We start from the raw sequence: 17,369 nt of genomic DNA, 5'->3' as shown, positions 1-17,369 counted from the left end.
CCCAGACGACAATGTATTGCATCTGGTCCCTTTGGTTTGCTGCTGTGATAATATTGTGTAATCTTTCTAAAAATGTAAGAATGAGGTCAGTGTTGTAAGGCCCCAAGTTGGCATGGTGGTGGAGGACCCCATTCTCTGTAATGGCAGCACAGGGTAATGTTACCCCCACGTTGCCCTGGTACATTGACAATAGCACCCTGTGGCCAATTATGTTTCTTCCCCTTCTCACTTTGTCTGGTTAAATCCAGCCTCATCAATGTGTATAAACTCATGTGGGAGTTCCTCCGCATCCATTTGCAAAACTCTGAAATACAGCAAAAGATCACATTGTGTAGATCAATTTACTGTAGGCCATTGACAATATGGGCTTGTTTGATTGCATTATTGGCTAAAACGAGGTTTATGATATCTCTCTCTTGTTCCTGTGTGAATATGGGGCCCCTCCCTCCTTGGTGTTCTCGACGTTCAATCCTATGTTGGCCAAACAGAATACATGTAGCTTACTGTAAAATGATGCATGAATAGATACCAAAACTGTTGATATTGTACATGCAGTAAGCTATGGATTTTCTGTTGACAGAAGATATGTTTCTCACCTGTGCTCTTGATGAAATGTCCCAACTATTGATGCCACTGTGTACCTGCTTAGGTTAGGCTGTACTCTCAGTCCAGTCTCCCTCAGTTTTAGTCCATGGTTTATAACATGGTCCATAATTGTAGCACGAATTGCGTTACACAGATTTGGTTGTCTTCTTCTTTGTGCATGTCCTGCCCCTCCTCCAGGTCTTCCTCTCCCTCTTCCTCTACCTTGGCCTCTTCCTCCACCTTGTTCTCTCCAGATTAACCCTCTCATCCACACTCTCCCTGACACCATCCACTATTTTTGAAGACAGGTGAACTTACCTGTTGCCTTTTTATGGTGCTTAAACCTGATTGGTGTGTCTACAATTAAGCATCAGTGTGTGTGCACACCTGGCGGCTGTGTTTAACCTATTGGTTCATGGGTGTTTTCATTTAAAAGGCTTTGCTTTGAAATTGCAAGGAATTTGCATCATGATCAATTTCTGTGTCAAATGCAAGGGTGTTTAGTGTTTTGCAAATCACTGTGTGTAATGTTTTGCAAAAAGTGTGAAGCTGACAATGTGCTTACAGTTGTGCAAATCGAGGCTGGTGTTTTGCTCCTTGAGTGTAAGGTTTTGCTAATTGTGGGAAAGTTAACATTTTTGTGTGTAAGCAATTGAAAAAAACTGTAAAATGTTTCTTTTGAGACGAATATGCTAAAGGTCATAATTTTTCTGTATTGAAAGGATTTAATTTCAATTTGCAGGGCTGAAAGATAATTTCCTTTGCACTTCTTCATAATTTCTTATGTTACAATGTGAAATCAAAATTTTATTACATATATAAAACTAATTGATTGCATGATCAATTCACCCCCTTTGCCATGACGCACCTGAATGAGCTGTGGTGCAACCGATTGTGTACAAGTCATATAATTAGTCGAATGGAGTTCACTAGTGTGTAATCATGGTGTTTCACACGATTTCAGGTTAAATACACCTGTCTCTAGGAGGTCCCACAATTGCTTGGTACAATTCCTAACAAAACTACATCATGACGACGAATGAAAATTGAAAGCAAATCCAGAATAAAGTCATTCAAAAGTATTCTTGTAGGATATAAGACTATTTCCAAGGTGTTGAATATCCCTTGGTGTACAGTAAAGTCCATGATTAGGAAATGGAAAGATGGCACAACTGTGAATCTGTTTTGAACAAGACCACCACATAAACTATGTATGCGGGCGAGAAATGTACGAGAAAGGCCTATGGCATTTTTAAAGGTGTAGCAGTCAGCCACGCCTCAGCATACTACAACAATTGCCCAGGTCCGCGGCAAAAAGAAAACAACACAGCTAGAGTTTACCAGAAGGCATGTGGGTAGCTGAAACCATATGGTCTGATAAAACCAAAATAAAGGTTTTTGGCCTCAAGCCTAACTCAGAACATCCAGCGAACACCATCTTTACCATGAAGTATGGTGATGGTAGCATCATGCTGTGGGGAAGGTTCTCTGGGTCAGGGCCTGGAAAGTTTGAGAAGATTATAGTTTGGATCTTAACTAGTGTTCTTCCTCAGTTTCGACCCTACTAGGGAGTTTTTTCTAGCCACTGTGCATCAATTGTTGTAGTTGCCTACTCTTGGGGTCTCAGGCTGTTTATCTGTAAAAGCACTTTGTGACAACTGCTGATGTAAAAATGGCTTTATAAAATACATTTGTTTGATTGAAGATAGAGGGCAAAGGGGATTTAGCAAAGTACAGAGAAATCCTCAAAGAGAACCTGCAAAGGTCTGCAAAAGACATGGAACTGGGGAAACTATTGGATGAAGTGGATTTAAATTGTCATAGAAATGACAGAGGGTTGATGGAGACATGTAGAAATGCTGAATTCTGGTACTTAATTAATACAGACTATTAATCATATTTATGGTGGTATATTTACACTATAGGAACACCTGTTCAATTTCTCATTAATGCAATTATCGAATCAACCAATCACATGGCAGTTGCTTCAATGCATTTAGGGGTGTGGTCCTGGTCAAGACAATCTCCTGAACTCCAAACTGAATGTCAGAATGGGAAAAAAAGGTGATTTAAGCAATTTTGAGCGTGGCATGGTTGTTGGTACCAGACGGGCCGGTCTGAGTATTTCACAATCTGCTCAGTTACTGGGATTTTCACGCACAACCATTTCTAGGGTTTACAAAGAATGGTGTGAAAAGGGAAAAACATCCAGTATGTGGTAGTCCTGTGGGCGAAAATGCCTTGTTGATGCTAGAGGTCAGAGGAGAATGGGCCGACTGATTCAAGCTGATAGAAGAGCAACTTTGACTGAAATAACCACTCGTTACAACCGAGGTATGCAGCAAAGCATTTGTGAAGCCACAACATGCACAACCTTGAGGCGGATGGGCTACAACAGCAGAAGACCCCACCGGGTACCACTCATCTCCATTACAAATAGGAAAAAGAGGCTACAATTTGCACAAGCTCACCAAAATTGGACAGTTAAAGACTGGAAGAATGTTGCCTGGTCTGATGAGTGTCGATTTCTGTTGCGACATTCAGATGGTAGAGTCCGAATTTGGCGTAAACAGAATGAGAACATGGATCCATCATGCCTTGTTACCACTGTGCAGGCTGGTGGTGGTGTAATGGTGTGGGGGATGTTTTCTTGGCACACTTTAGGCCCCTTAATGCCAATTGGGCATCGTTTAAATGCCACGGCCTACCTGAGCATTGTTTCTGACGATGTCCATCCCTTTATGACCAGCATGTACCCATCCTCTGATGGCTACTTCCAGCAGGATAATGCACCATGTCACAAAGCTCAAATCATTTCAAATTGGTTTCTTGAACATGACAATGAGTTCACTGTACTGAAATGGCCCCCACAGTCCCCAGATCTCAACCCAATAGAGCATCTTTGGGATGTGGTGGAATGGGAGCTTCGTGCCCTGGAAGTGCATCCCACAAATCTCCATCAACTGCAAGATGCTATCCTATCAATATGGGCCAACATTTCTAAAGAATGCTTTCAGCACCTTGTTGAATCAATGCCACATAGAATTAAGGCAGTCCTGAAGGCGAAAGGGGGTCAAACACAGTATTAGTATAGTGTTCCTAATAATCCTTTAGGTGAGTGTATTAAAAGGTATTAAAGGACACTTCATGTAAAGTATATTCCCAGTTTCTCCAGAATTCTATGAAATACAACATAAGAGAGCTAACAGAAAATCTGAATAGGAAATAGAGCAAAATAAATAGGAAATACAGCTCCGGAAAAAATTAAGAGACCACTGCTCCTTTTTCATTCCTCTTCAAGGAAGGTTTTGGGTGAGGAACACAATTACATCCTTGCAGACCATCGGCATTCTTGTTGTTAGTTTGTTGAGGTAATCTGAAGAGGTTTTACATTATGCTTCCTGAAGCACCTCCAACAAGTTGGATTGACTTGATGGGCACTTCTTACATACCACAGGGTCAAGCTGCTCCCAAAACAGCTCTATAGGTTTGAAGTTTGGTGACTGTGGTGGTCATTTTGTCTTCCCTAAATAGTTCTTCCCTAGTTTGGATCATTGTCCTGTTGTAGGAGGACATTTTCTTGAATCAAGCACCATCCACAGGGTATGGCATTGCGTTGCAAAATGGAGTGATAACTTGTGATTTGGTCTGCATCTGACAAATGTTTTCTTTGTGATCCAACTCAAACTAAGATTATTCTGTCTTCTGTCCCATTTTTTTCCAGTGTTATTTTGCCCATCTTAAGCTTTTTATCAGCCATATGGCTTTTTCTTTACAACTCTGCCTAGAAGGCCAGCATACTGGAGTTGGCTCTTCACTGTTAATGTTTGAAACTGGTGTTTTGCGGGTACTATTTAATGAAGCTACCATTTCAGGAGTTGTGAGGTGTCTGTTTCTCAAACAAGACACTAATGTATTTGTCCTCTTGCTCAGTTGTGCACCGGGGCCTCCAACTCCTCTTTCTATTCTGGTTAGAGCCAGTTTGCACTTTTGTGTGAAGAGAATAATAAATGCCGTTGTACGAGATCTTCAGTTTCTTGGCAATTTCTCACAATGGAATAGCCTTCATTTCTCAGAACAAGAATACACTGACAAGTTTTAAAAGAAAGATCTGTGTTTCTCACAGAGCCTGTAATCGAGTCCACAATTGCTGATGCTCCAGCTACTCAACTAGTCTCAAGAAGGACAATTTTATTGCTTCTTTAGTCAGCACATCAGTTTTCAACAGTGCCATTGCAAAGTGGTTTTCTAATGAGGAATTAGCCTTTTAAAATTATAAACCTGGATTACCAAACACAACATACCATTGGAACACAGGACTAATGGTTGCTGATAATGGGCCTCTGTACACCTACAGTCTGTGGATATTCCATTATAAATCAGCTGTTTCCAGCGGCAATTTACAACATTAACAATGTCTACACTGTATTTCTGTTCAATTTGCTTTTCTATTGAAAACAAGGAATTTCTAAGTGACCCCAAACTTTTGAATGGTAGGGGGGATTTTTATGCTTTATTTGCCGGTGGGGGACATATAGCAGAGAAAGGTTTTGCTGGAAGAGCAGTGGGACACATTTAAACCCATGCTGCAGCAGTACATGTGCACACATTAGAATTTCCACGACGATGGCTTAAACCTCGGATCTACCAAAACCACATTCATAACATGCTTTTAAAATTCAACATTCATGCACAAATTTTACCTACAATATCTAATGGATGCGCCTTTCATGGAACGAACCGTTCCTATACATAATGATAACCTAGCCAGGCTTTACATTAAATGAGATAGAGGAAGGCCAACCAGTGAAAATGGGAGCTACCTCGGCAGCGCTGCTCAGACTGTCCTGGTCCTCGCTGGCTCTAACCATGAGTAGGAAGCTATGCTGGTCAGTTTCGAAGTCTATGGTCCTGGTCAGGCTGATCTCCCCTGTGTCAGCCTGCATGCTGAACAGACTGCTGGGATTGATGAGCAGACTGTAGGTGATTGGCCGCTTCTGGAAGGACATGGCTGGAGTTGTCAGGAAGCTACGGGAGATAGGGGAGGGAATGGGAATGATTTATTTAGTTATTAGAATAGCAATTAAAGGTTTCACAGAACATACAATATGGCATGATATGGAAAATGTATAGACTCAAACTGCTAGGCATACTGTATTATTCAGTGACAGATCACTGACAATACCTAGTGGGTGAATTCAGTTTAGATAGATGGAGAGATAGATGGATATAGACAGAAAGAGAGTGAGTAATTAAAACATTTAACAAGGCAAAGAGAAAGAGAGAGAGAAAAGATTAAAGAAACAACAATACATAGTTTTAGTTTTTTGTGTTGCAACAGAAATGTAAACCATTTCTAGTTTTCCACAAGGCCTCTCACAGGCGCTCAGCAGGAATGATCACCACAGTAAGTTACTCATTCAGTTGATGGCTGGGTGGCGATAGTTCCTATTAATATGAACAGAAACGCGACCGGAGCTAATGGATGACCCAGACTGTCATGGTCACATCACAAAACAGTCTTCACAGACCACACTGGTACTGAACCCCCAAGGCATTATGGGAAACGCGAGTGAATAATAGTGTTTATGGCAGTAAGTTGTGTATCATGGTGGTGGTATGTGTGCTACACATGTTTAACATAATCATAACTTCATACAAATATTCTAATGAGCTGTATGTGTAATCGTTCAGCTGAGCCACAACAAAGGGGAACGATGAGTGGGAGCAAACAGGGCCATGTGCAAACGTGTTTGTGTGTGTTTGTGTATTTGTCACCAACAATCACAGGTCAAATTTTGAATAACGATCTATGCATGATTCGTGTGAGCTCGCGGCTCGATGCATAATGTTTCACGGATGAAAAAGTGTATGCTTGCGCGCCGGGACAGTATGATAATGTGTGCAAATCACTGGCAATCAGTGTCATGTTTATGTATTAGAAATATCTGTGCATGCCAGTGAATGATTTCCTGCATGTGTTAATGTTATTTACTCTGACTTGTTCTTTGAAATTATGCATGACGTCACCTTGTGGATGTTCGCGCGAGTCAGTTTTTTCTTTTACCTGAGCATGGATTTGTTTCTACGCACCATCCATGTTCCTGTTTTACTACCATTGTTAGGACCTTGGGTAAAAATAATGCAAATTTAGGACATTTGTCCAGTCATCACTTTAACAACAAGCCTTTTCTGACTTGGGGCTTAAGTTATGGGTTAGAATTAATCTTAGAATTAGTCGTAGGGTAAAGTTTAGGCATTAAGGGTTAGGTTAAGGACTTAGGACTAGGTTAAGGTTAGGCAAAAACGTTAGGTTCTTGAGTTTATGGTAAAATATTTACTTTTATCAGTGCTACGTTGACATTCCTCATCTTGGTAGTAAATGATATAATGTGCAAGTGTGATACTCACGGCTGTCCCTCCGGTATGTTCTCTGGTAGAGAGATGGTGAAGGAGGCGTTGGAGAACTGAGGTGCTCTGGCCCCGGCTATGACGGACACCGCTGCCGGGTTACTACGACTCCCCAGCCGGTCAGCGGCCACCACGGTCAGCAGATACTCCCTGTCCCTCTGCAGGGGCAGGCCCGTGGTCCGCACATGACCGCTCTTCCTGTCCACCTCGAAACGCCCATCACCGCCTGCGGTTAGGACATGCCGAAGGAGTTTTATTTCATGCATTTATTAAAAAACTGTACGTATTCCAAAGGACTTTCCTGAGAGATAGAGGATACCAGCGTGTAAAGATAGAGGCTGTGTCAAAGGACAGCAAGGTGGATTTGAACCCATGCCAGCAATAGATAGGAGTGAGGCTAGAGGCTGCTGCATTGGACTCATTGTCTATATTTAATTTACTGCATTTATTAAGGACAGCCATGTAAGTGAGAAGAACCTTTAAAAACACATGCGAAAGAAAGTGCAGATGGTATCTAATATTAGTTTAATTGACACATATTGATTCACCTTTGCAATTCTGCCCAGACATAATTTGTTTCTGCCAAACTCCCGTAACTGTCTACAACGACTGACTAAAGATTAGACAATTACTTATTTATGAGATGGCCAACCAGAATAACAAACATGTAAAACCGGAATGAAACCCATATAAAATCAAGCTGTCAACACTACAAGCACTTAACAGAACTATACTCAGCCCCTGGACAGGAAACACCTACCGTCAGACAGGAAGTACTCCACCTCCCCATTGTTGCCATCGTCCTCGTCCCGGGCATGAAGTTTGTAGACGAGGTATCCGGCCTGGGTGTCGGGAGGCACCACCGCCAAATAGGGGGAAGGGGTCATGGTCCATTCCGGAACGTTGTCATTCACGTCCGTCACTGTCAGTTCTAACTGCACCAGGTACCAGTCAGGACCTGCAGAGCAGAGCCAGAGATTGGTCCAGTTTGTTAAGGGGGGTTTGTGGTATCACAATTCCTGACCCGGCCCGTATATGAAATGTATATGAACGCTTAAGTTGCCATGGATTGAATCGTCTGCTAAATACCGTCATGTCAGTGTAACAAAGATGAACTACCATGTTAATGGAGTCTAACCCACAGCTTTTCATTAACCAGATGGTCCTCTAAAGTATTTCTTAAAAAAATATTTTGCTATGTAATTTCAGAAAGAATAGTAATGATCAAAACTAGCCACAAGGCCAATGAATCAATCACTGCCCTCTGAAAGCCATTAGGGTGCATTAGGTGACAATACAATCATCAGCCATTAGTCCAATTCCACTTAAGGCCATGCTAAAGGATCTTAATGGGCTGCCCTAACCCATACTGCACTTGTCACATTGAGACAGCAACAACGCCTCACAGCGGTTCACTCACAATTATCAAATGATGACTTGAGTGCTTTTCTAAACGTATTAACTGAATACAGCTATCAATTGAGATTGCGTGCGCGCACACAAACACGACAGAAACAAGCGCGCACACACACAGAAACAAGCGCACACACACAGAAACAAGCGCACACAGATGCACAATGCAGCGGCTTTTCTTTTGCAGAACACTTGCAGGTGGGACACTGCAGGGAGGTTTTTCACAAACAGCCCGTTATTACAGCTCCTGTCTCCCCTAATGTGTCCCTCCTCCAATCTGAGATTCTCTTTATCTTCAACTCCCCTGGTCCCTGTAGCCCATGATTCTCAATGATGTTCCCTCTCTTCCTCCCTCTCTTCCTCCCTCCCTCTCTTTCCCTCTAGGCTCCCTATCTCTCTTTCATTCTCCCTCACCCTTTTCTCTTCCTCCTTCCCTCCTGCAGCTGTCAGGTATAGAAGACAGCAGGTGTTCTGTCAGTGGCTATGAAAGGACCAATCACCAGGAGAATCAAAGAGCCCAAGATGCTGTCACTCTGTTCCCTCTCTGACAGGCTGCCTGCTATTTATACCAGTCAAAGAGGGACAGACCAAAATCTAAGGAAAAGCAGGGGGAATAGGAGAACAGTTAAAGAAACCGAGCATCATGGGAGAGAAAATGAGAGCAGCAGGGGGAGACAGAAAGGGAAAGACACTGACTGAGAATCAGATAGGTCCAGGGTGAGAGGCAGGGAGGAAGACTGACAGAGTGAAACGCTGACAGTGTGCGAGAAAGATAACGCATGATGTGTTTTCACCTACTAAAATCACATTTTCACAACTAACGCAAGATGGCAAGGTCAGTTAAACCTCGCAACCGCCAATTACAATCAAGCATTCCGGATGAAAACTACTCCAGTCAGCGATAAACAATATCCTTATTGATTATTTCTCATCTGATTATGTGTGTGTCTAGAGAAAAAGACATGGGCGGTTCATATACACCAGGCACCACACCTCTGATGTACCCCAGCGATGCCAGAACACCCGCTGCCCCCCATCAAATCCAACACAATTGGCAAGTGACCACCTGCTCCACAAACGGTGGTCACATGGCATTTGTCTTGTATCATAAAAGGGACATTAAATGTATTCACCAGCTTTCGTCATGTTATTTCTACCTAAGAGTATGGCAAGCCATTGGAACATATATTTTAAAAAAAATCTAGGTTATATTCCTATTCTTGACATTAACAAATTGTATTCATGATATCAAAAATGTGCATTCTTGATATCAACAATTTGCATCTTTGATATCAACAATTCACATTCTTGATCCCAAGAAATCGAAACATCTTCGCTTAGACTTTCAATTGGGGATTCCAATTTATAATTGTTGATATTAAGGATATTAATTATTTAAATCTATGGCAAGGAGTTTTATCCTTAAATCAATGCATTTTTAGATCAATAATTACTTTGATCTCAATAAATCACATTTATGATTTAACACCTGGGCCGCCAGGCCTTTCAGAACCCTAGTATCCGCCAGAGCCGAACGCCGTTTGGCATCATTAGCAAATCATCCCTATTAGCATGGACAATCTACTCTGCAGCATCACCATCCAGAGCATCAGTTCATCTACTGGGTCGTCATCAAACTATAATAAAATACTCTAAAAATAACTTATTTGATATTTCATTTCGTGAATAATTATGTACCCTAATGCACTTGTAGAATCTTAATCTTCAATAAGATAAGCAGAGAAAATTCAAAGAGAGACGATAGGATGTGTGTGTGATTTAGTTTCTCTTTCCCTCCTAAAATAAAAACAGTAACTTGAATTACCTTTGTTGAATTGGTAATTGGTGACTAGTAAACAGTATCATTGGTATATTGTTTTTTAATATTTTATATTTTAGCTTAATAGAATAGAACCTTAATATTCAGTAAAACAAGCAGAGAATAGGCCAGGAACATCACTAGAAATTCATGGATGGGGGGCAAAGCCACAGTTTGGGGGCTCTGGGCATACTCCCCTAAACATATTTTCATAATGTATTTTGAGAGTAACCACAGGTGTAAAATGTATCAACATTTTTAGTCAAGGTTGGATAAAAGCACATCTGTCTCATAGTTTCTGTTAAACACTGATCTAATGACTTAAATTCTATCCATGTAAAGACCAAAAAAAGCACAATATATTATAGTAAATGAACATCTACTGTACATACATATTTTGTTTCTTAACATGATTTCTCTGAACCATTTCAAAACAGATTTAGTCATTAGCCTATTCATCTAGGAATGAAGTCATTAAAATGTTTTATCATAATAAAAAAATAAAAAAACATTTAGTATCCGGATTTCCCTTCCTCTGAACAGAATATGTTGAAATACGTTAACTTCAAACCCAAACAAACGTAAATCTGTGAAACACGCACAGTTTTGCTACTGTGTGCTGTTGAAATTGAAAAATGTAATTGAATTAATCTCATATAACCATCTATTATCAGCATATCCACCAGCAATTTTGAAAAAATATCTTGTACAGAGGAATCATTTGATCATGTCATCAAGGAAGTGTCTACTAGAAAGTTGCCTTCTGGTCTGTCTGAATGTTACATGACATCTGGTCTGTCTGAATGTTACATGACATCTGGTCTGTCTGAATGTTACATGACATCTGGTCTGTCTGAATGTTACAAACCCTGCGGCTCTAGCAGTCTAGGGTGGATGGTACAGAGACCTGTAACATAATATTTTCACAAATTGCAACTTATCTAAACAATTTCAAAACATTACAGTTTTAAAATTTAATTTACTGCATTTATTAAGGACAGCTACGTAAGTGAGAAGAACCTTTAAAAACACATGCAAAAGAAAGTGCAGACATAATTTTACAGTTTTTTTTTAACCCCCATTAATTTCTATAAACAATGGTGGAGGGCTAGCTGAAAGGGTGTATTGGTTAGCAAAAAGTACTGTTGTTTTCCGGTGCATTTACATTTTGAACTTGAGAGGATTTACTTGTCGGACCACTAGAAACGTCTTTTTTTCTTTACCGGAAGACAATAAAGTTAGCCAAAACTTTCTAGTAGACACTTCAAAGAAGACTAAGATCTGTCATTTGTAATACAAATAAAAATAAATTATAACGAAATTCAACAAAATAGTAAGGTGGCCAATAATTGGTGACGGTGGCCGATAATAGGGGGTGGTATATGACCGGACAGCAGAACTGACCCAATCACCCAACACAATAGTATAGCAGCATAAGACTTTGGAACTGAGATGGGGGGGTCCGGCGACACTGTGGCCTTACTCGGACGAGGCCCCGGACAGGGCCCAACAGGCAGGAAATCAATCCTCCCACATTGCCAGGCATCAACCGAAGGGACACCCTCCAACCACAACCACCCTGAATGAGGGCCGAGTATTGCCAGCAGAGTACAGACAAATTGCACAAGTGCGCAACAAAGAGACAACAACAAGCCAGTGACTCTTCCCCTGAAACGCATTGGAGGGAGGGCATCCCAATGGCGACGAGAGCCCACCTGGCAAGACAACAAGGGTGGACAGTAGCCTTCTGGTCACCTTCATGCCCCCGGGCCAGGCTACACCTAATCATAAACTGTGCTGTAGAGATTTGTTTTTAGTAAACACTTGAAAGTTTGCTTAGAGTTTGCATTTCTAACCTTAATTGGCAGATCATTCCACAGTAATGGAGCTCTATGAGAAAAAGCCCTGCCTCTGGCTGTTTGTTTAGAAATTCTAGGTAATATTAAAAGGCCTGCATCTTGCGATCATAGGTTATGTGTAGGTATGTATGGCTGGATCATTTCAGCAAGGTAAGTAGGAGCAAGTCCATGTATTGATTTATAGGTTAACAGTAAAACCATACCCTAACCTTACCAGCCCTAACCCTAACAGGCAGCCAGTGTAAGGATGCTAGTACAGGAGTAATGTGTTAAAAAATATATATATCTAGTTAGGATTCTAGCAGCTGTGTGCAGCACTAATTTAAGTTTATTTATTGATTTGTCAGGGTAACCGGAAAGAAGAGCATTGCAGTAATCTAGTCTAGAAGTAACGAAAGCATGGATTAGTTTTTCTGCATCAGTTTTTGAAAGAAAGTTTCTGATTAATGGGCCCAGAACCGAGCCTTGAGGAACACCAAAGCATACCTTTGACTTGTCAGAGGATATGCCATCCACACTAACAAACTGATATCTTTCAGATAAATAAGATTTAAACCAGGCTAGAACATGTCCACGTAACCCAATATGGGTTTCCAGTCTCTCTAAGACTAGGGAGTGATCAATAGTGTCAAAAGCAGCACTAAGATCAAGAAGTAACAGGATGGATGCGGAACCTTTGTCTGAGGCCATTTGAAGGTAATTTTTTACTTTCACGAGTGCAGTCTGAGTACTATGATGGGATCTGAAACCGGACTGGAACATTTCATAAATGTTATTTGTCTTCAGGAAGGCATTCAGTTCTTGGGAAACACATTTTTCTAAGATTTTTGAGAGGAACGGGGGTTCGATATTGGCCTATAATAATTTAATATGTCGGGATCCAGATTAGATTATTTTTTGAAGAGGCTTAATTTCCGATATTTTTAGTGAGTTTGGTACACATCCGGTGGAAAGGGAGCAATTTATTATGTTCAACATTGGCTGACATAGCACAGGAAATAGCTCTTTAAGTAATTTTTTTGGAATCGGGTCTAGCTGACAGTTTGTGGGTTTAGAACTTATTACAAATTTAGTGAATGTGTCCAGCGATACGGTATCAAAAAATTCAAGTGTCCAAATTGACACCTGGTCAGGGATGTTCAGGACATTTTTAGGACAACTGAGATTTTGAGGAGCATAACTATTTAAGGAAGTGTCAGTTATTTGTTTTCTAATGGTGATGATCTTGTCATCAAAGTTGTTAATGTATTCATTACAACTAAAGTGAAGACCCGCTTTTTTGTTAACTTTGCAACTGTATCGAAGAGACATTTTGGATTGTTTTTGTTCACCTCAATCAGGTAAGAGAAATAAGCTGATCGAGCAGACGTGAGTGATTTTCGGTATTGTAGTGTACTGTCTATCCAGGCTAGTCTGAATACTTCCAACTTGGTGGAGCACCACTTTCGCTCCAATTTTCTGGAGGCTTGCTTTAGTGTTTGTGTACCAGGGAGCAAGTTTCTTGTTGCGGATTTCTTTAGTTTTTAGTGGTGCAACCGTATTTCGCAGTGTTGAGTTTAGATTTTCGATTTGATCGTTTACAGATTTATTTACTCTGTCGTTAATGAGCGAACTTGTAAGAATATCAAGATATTTATTTGTAGTCCGAGAATTTATAGTACGGCTTTTGAAACGTATTGTTTGCGGAGCAAGTGGATTTCTTGTTTTAATGGTAAATGTAATAAGACAGTGAACCGATAATCCAGTATTTGGGGGGGAAATTATTAGATCTACAATATCTATTTCTCGTGACAGGACTACATTTAAGGTGTGATTGCGGAAATGTGTTGGACCTGAGACACGTTAGATAAACAGACTGCACTATGCTAGCAGGCTTAGTTCAAACGGAATTGTAACTAGTTCGGGAACATGAAGCTGGTAACACTAGCAGAAGGTAAAATGAGGGTAAATCAAATGATTGGGTCCCTTTCAGAGACGGAACGGCAAAAATGAAACAACAGCAATACAGATGGCAGCATGACTCTGAGCACACTATGCTTACAGTGCTCTACTACTATAACCGCAACTGTTCTCCGAGTTAAATAATGATAGAAGCTGGATTCAATAATGTCACCCGGACACCATTCTCATTGTTGTTGCCACATTTTTTTATGTTCTCTAATTTATTATAGATTTGAAAATTGCTTTTTGGATGATTGAAAACGTTCACGCGGCAACAGAAAGAAAATGCATTATGGCAACACAGCAATGCATGGGGGAGGGGTTTTGGGGTAGTGGAATATTCAGAAGGCCGGGGAACAAGACTGAGGTGGGAGCTAGGGAGTCATTTAGAACACGGAAGGGAAAAAGTAATATAAAAAATAAGCACTGAGCAGCAACCGGGATCAGGACTAAACCCAAAGCTAGAGAAATGGCCTTGAGGTTGTTATGGAAACAGCCAAATAACACAATCTGCATCGGGACAAAGAAATACAATAAAAAGCAGCAATTGCATAAATCATTGAAATGAAAGAGACAGAGACAGAAGGGAAGTCGAAAATAACCATATCCATACACAAGAAAGATAGAGGTGAAAAATGAAGGGGGCCATTTTCAGAAGCCGCAAATAATAATAATACTGCAGTTCCAGTGTCCTCCCCTTGAGAGTTATTCCGGTCCTCCAACATATCCTGAATTAATTGTCAAAAATGCAAAAGTGGAACAGAGCTAATATCAAGAGCAAGGCGCCGAGAAAGCATTACCCAGATAATAAATCAGAAAAGCTAATGGCCAGCTTCCAAAATGTAGAGAAAAAAAACTCTCACACATGAATAATGATCATCTCTATAGATGGGATATCCTAATGAGGAAATATTCGTATATGTCAATAGTTGGTCTTCTTTAATTACAGAGATTAAACTTTTTAAAAATACAGCTTAAATTGCTCTGTGAAAATTTTCCTTTTTAAAAGTTACTTTGAAAACTCAAACTTGTATCTCCAACAGAACCTTTAAAAATTTCCAAAAGTATAATATATTTGTAGAGGTGGTTGAGCTGTCCAATCAAATGGCTATAGAATGAGCTGACAAATCAGATATCTAGAGAAGGATGAGCTGGCCAATCGGCAGCCTACTGAAATTAATATTGTAATGACTGATATCCATGCCATTCTGTTGTTGGGTCAGCCCACACCATTCCAAAACAGTAAAGTATAATTATAATATTTTGGAAGGAAAACATTGTAGTTCTTCTTGTAGTTATATCCAGTAATTATAGATCTGTATACAGTGAATAGTTACTTTAATGAAGGTTCAATGAAGGACCAAAAATATGAATATGGTTACGTATAAGGCTGCAGTCTGTCTGTGAGTCAGCTAGCAACTGACTGATTATAATAACCTAAAAAAACCTGGCAGAATTTAATAGATTCCTTAGTTACACTTATATAACTTTAGTCAAGTGGGAGATAAAAAAAACCCTCAACAACAACAACAGCCTGTGGTAGTTAACATTGAGAACTGTGACCTAATCCCCTTAACTGACCGGGGATCAGCCGAAGTATGACAACACGTGACGTTAACAGGCTTATGAGGACCGTGATGGGAATCACGTATGAGGCCAAATGTAGGTCTCTCAAGAAGAGTCAAGGGCCAAACTTTTGACAGAGCCGCGATTAGACAGGGCCACACTTTTAACTGGTTATGAATAAATTACTGGTGGCCCTCCGCTTGTCACCTTGCCATTACTTCCTCTATTCCGGACATTGTTAGCGAAGGGTGCTTAGCGTGACCAGAATCACCACCTGACCACCCCCCACCCCACCTTACCTGCTTTCTGCTGACAGTAGGAACACAGGCACGATTTCTGTCTCTACCAGTCTCCTTCCAACTACTTCCATCCCTGCACGCTAACTACTGGTGTCCCCTGTTCTCTCGGGAACACAGCGCAATCATTTTACAACGCAGCAGATGGAGAGCAACATAGGGACATAGGGAGGAAAAGTGTTCTTGTGTGAGAGTGTGTGTGTGTGTGTGTGTTTGTGCTGTGAGTGAGTTTGTGTTTCTGCGAGTGTGTGACTGTACCTTTTGACTGTGCGACATGTGAAAAGGTCATTAAGAGATACATTTGATAGATTTAATTGATTAAGGAAGGAAGGGAAATATTGAGTGTGGGAGAATGACCGAGGATGAAGGAGAAACTACCAAGTAGAAAAACTGTTGGCTAATTAAATAGTCTCTCAGAGGATTACAAAGGCCCATTTGGCCCTCTCTGCAAATTGTGACTTTCATAATCTTATTAAAGAGGAAGGTACAGATTTTTTTTCTTCAAATTTCACATGAAAGTACCAATTAACAAAAAGGAAATGTGGGGGGTTGGGGGGATGACCAGCACTAAGTCTTACACAAATTGCAAAGGATACAAATGGGTAGGCCGTAATTAGATACATTTTTCCCCTCAACATCTTTGCATGATTTAAAATACTGAGAATACCAAGAATAAATTCCAATACACACGTGCACGCACAGTTATTTCATTCAAATGCACGACTCCATTTCCATCTACAGCCTGAGGGGGACTTTTTATATATAAGAGAGGGGTACATTATGAGTTTTATAAGGGTACTCCCTGTGTCTGGTGACTATGGCAAGGTCAAAGAAAACCATCTACATTTACGGATGTGAGGAGTAGAAAGTCATGATGTAGATGCTTGTAGACCTTAGCACGTGTCACTCCCTGTCACTGTTAAGGCTGCTCTTTTTGACTGACACTGTTAAGGCTGCTCTTTTTGACTGACACTGACAAGGCTATTTGTAATTTAGGATGCTATTCCAGGTGCTAAGATACTTATCCTCTCTAATCATCATCCGGTCTGTCCCTTTGTGCTGTGCCAACTCATGGTTTTGTCTGGGCAGTGATCTGTGTGATCTCGTGGTCTGTTCTGGGTGGTGAACTGTGTGATCTCGTGGTCTGGTGTGGGGGGTGATCTGTGACCTAGTCTCTCAAACTGCTGTACACTGTCCACCACTCACGTCACCCCATTCAATGTCAAAATGATCCACTGTAATGGAACCAACCCACCGCCTGCCACTTAAAGGGATCTACTGTATGCAGAACATAGGCCTGGATTCAATCTGAAAGCCTTATGGGCATTGCAGCTTTTGTTGAAGGCAATGTTGACTGAGACTGCGTTTCACTGTAAGTGCTGTGTACATCTGCTCAATTGGAATTGCTTTTAAAAGCTGCAATGCCTATATCTCGCTTATGGATTGAATCCAAGCCGTGGTCAATATTAATGAAACAGA

The 17,369-nt window shown here is 40.8% G+C and overlaps 1 protein-coding gene across 2 annotated transcripts in view; it reads right to left on the bottom strand.

The window, feature by feature from the left end:
- si:ch211-186j3.6 (neural-cadherin) overlaps positions 1-17,369 on the bottom strand; it is a 210,820-nt gene that overhangs the window by 126,001 nt on the left and 67,450 nt on the right. The window contains exons 1-4 of one of the 2 annotated variants that reach the window (XM_034295225.1): positions 8,824-8,931; positions 7,757-7,954; positions 6,997-7,222; positions 5,409-5,613 (exon numbers count right to left, since the gene is read on the bottom strand). In XM_034295225.1, the coding sequence (XP_034151116.1) occupies positions 5,409-5,613; positions 6,997-7,222; positions 7,757-7,883 (558 nt within the window). In that variant the 5' untranslated portion in view covers positions 7,884-7,954; positions 8,824-8,931. Of the gene's footprint in view, positions 1-5,408; positions 5,614-6,996; positions 7,223-7,756; positions 7,955-8,823; positions 8,932-17,369 lie in introns of those variants that run through there. The other variant, XM_010891396.3, reaches the window with a different exon arrangement.

Source organism: Esox lucius, chromosome 2 (assembly GCF_011004845.1).
Source record: "Esox lucius isolate fEsoLuc1 chromosome 2, fEsoLuc1.pri, whole genome shotgun sequence".
Taxonomy (NCBI): Eukaryota; Metazoa; Chordata; class Actinopteri; order Esociformes; family Esocidae; genus Esox; species Esox lucius.
The sequence above is the reverse complement of the archived record's forward strand: the minus strand, read 5'-3'. Positions and strand labels throughout refer to the sequence as shown.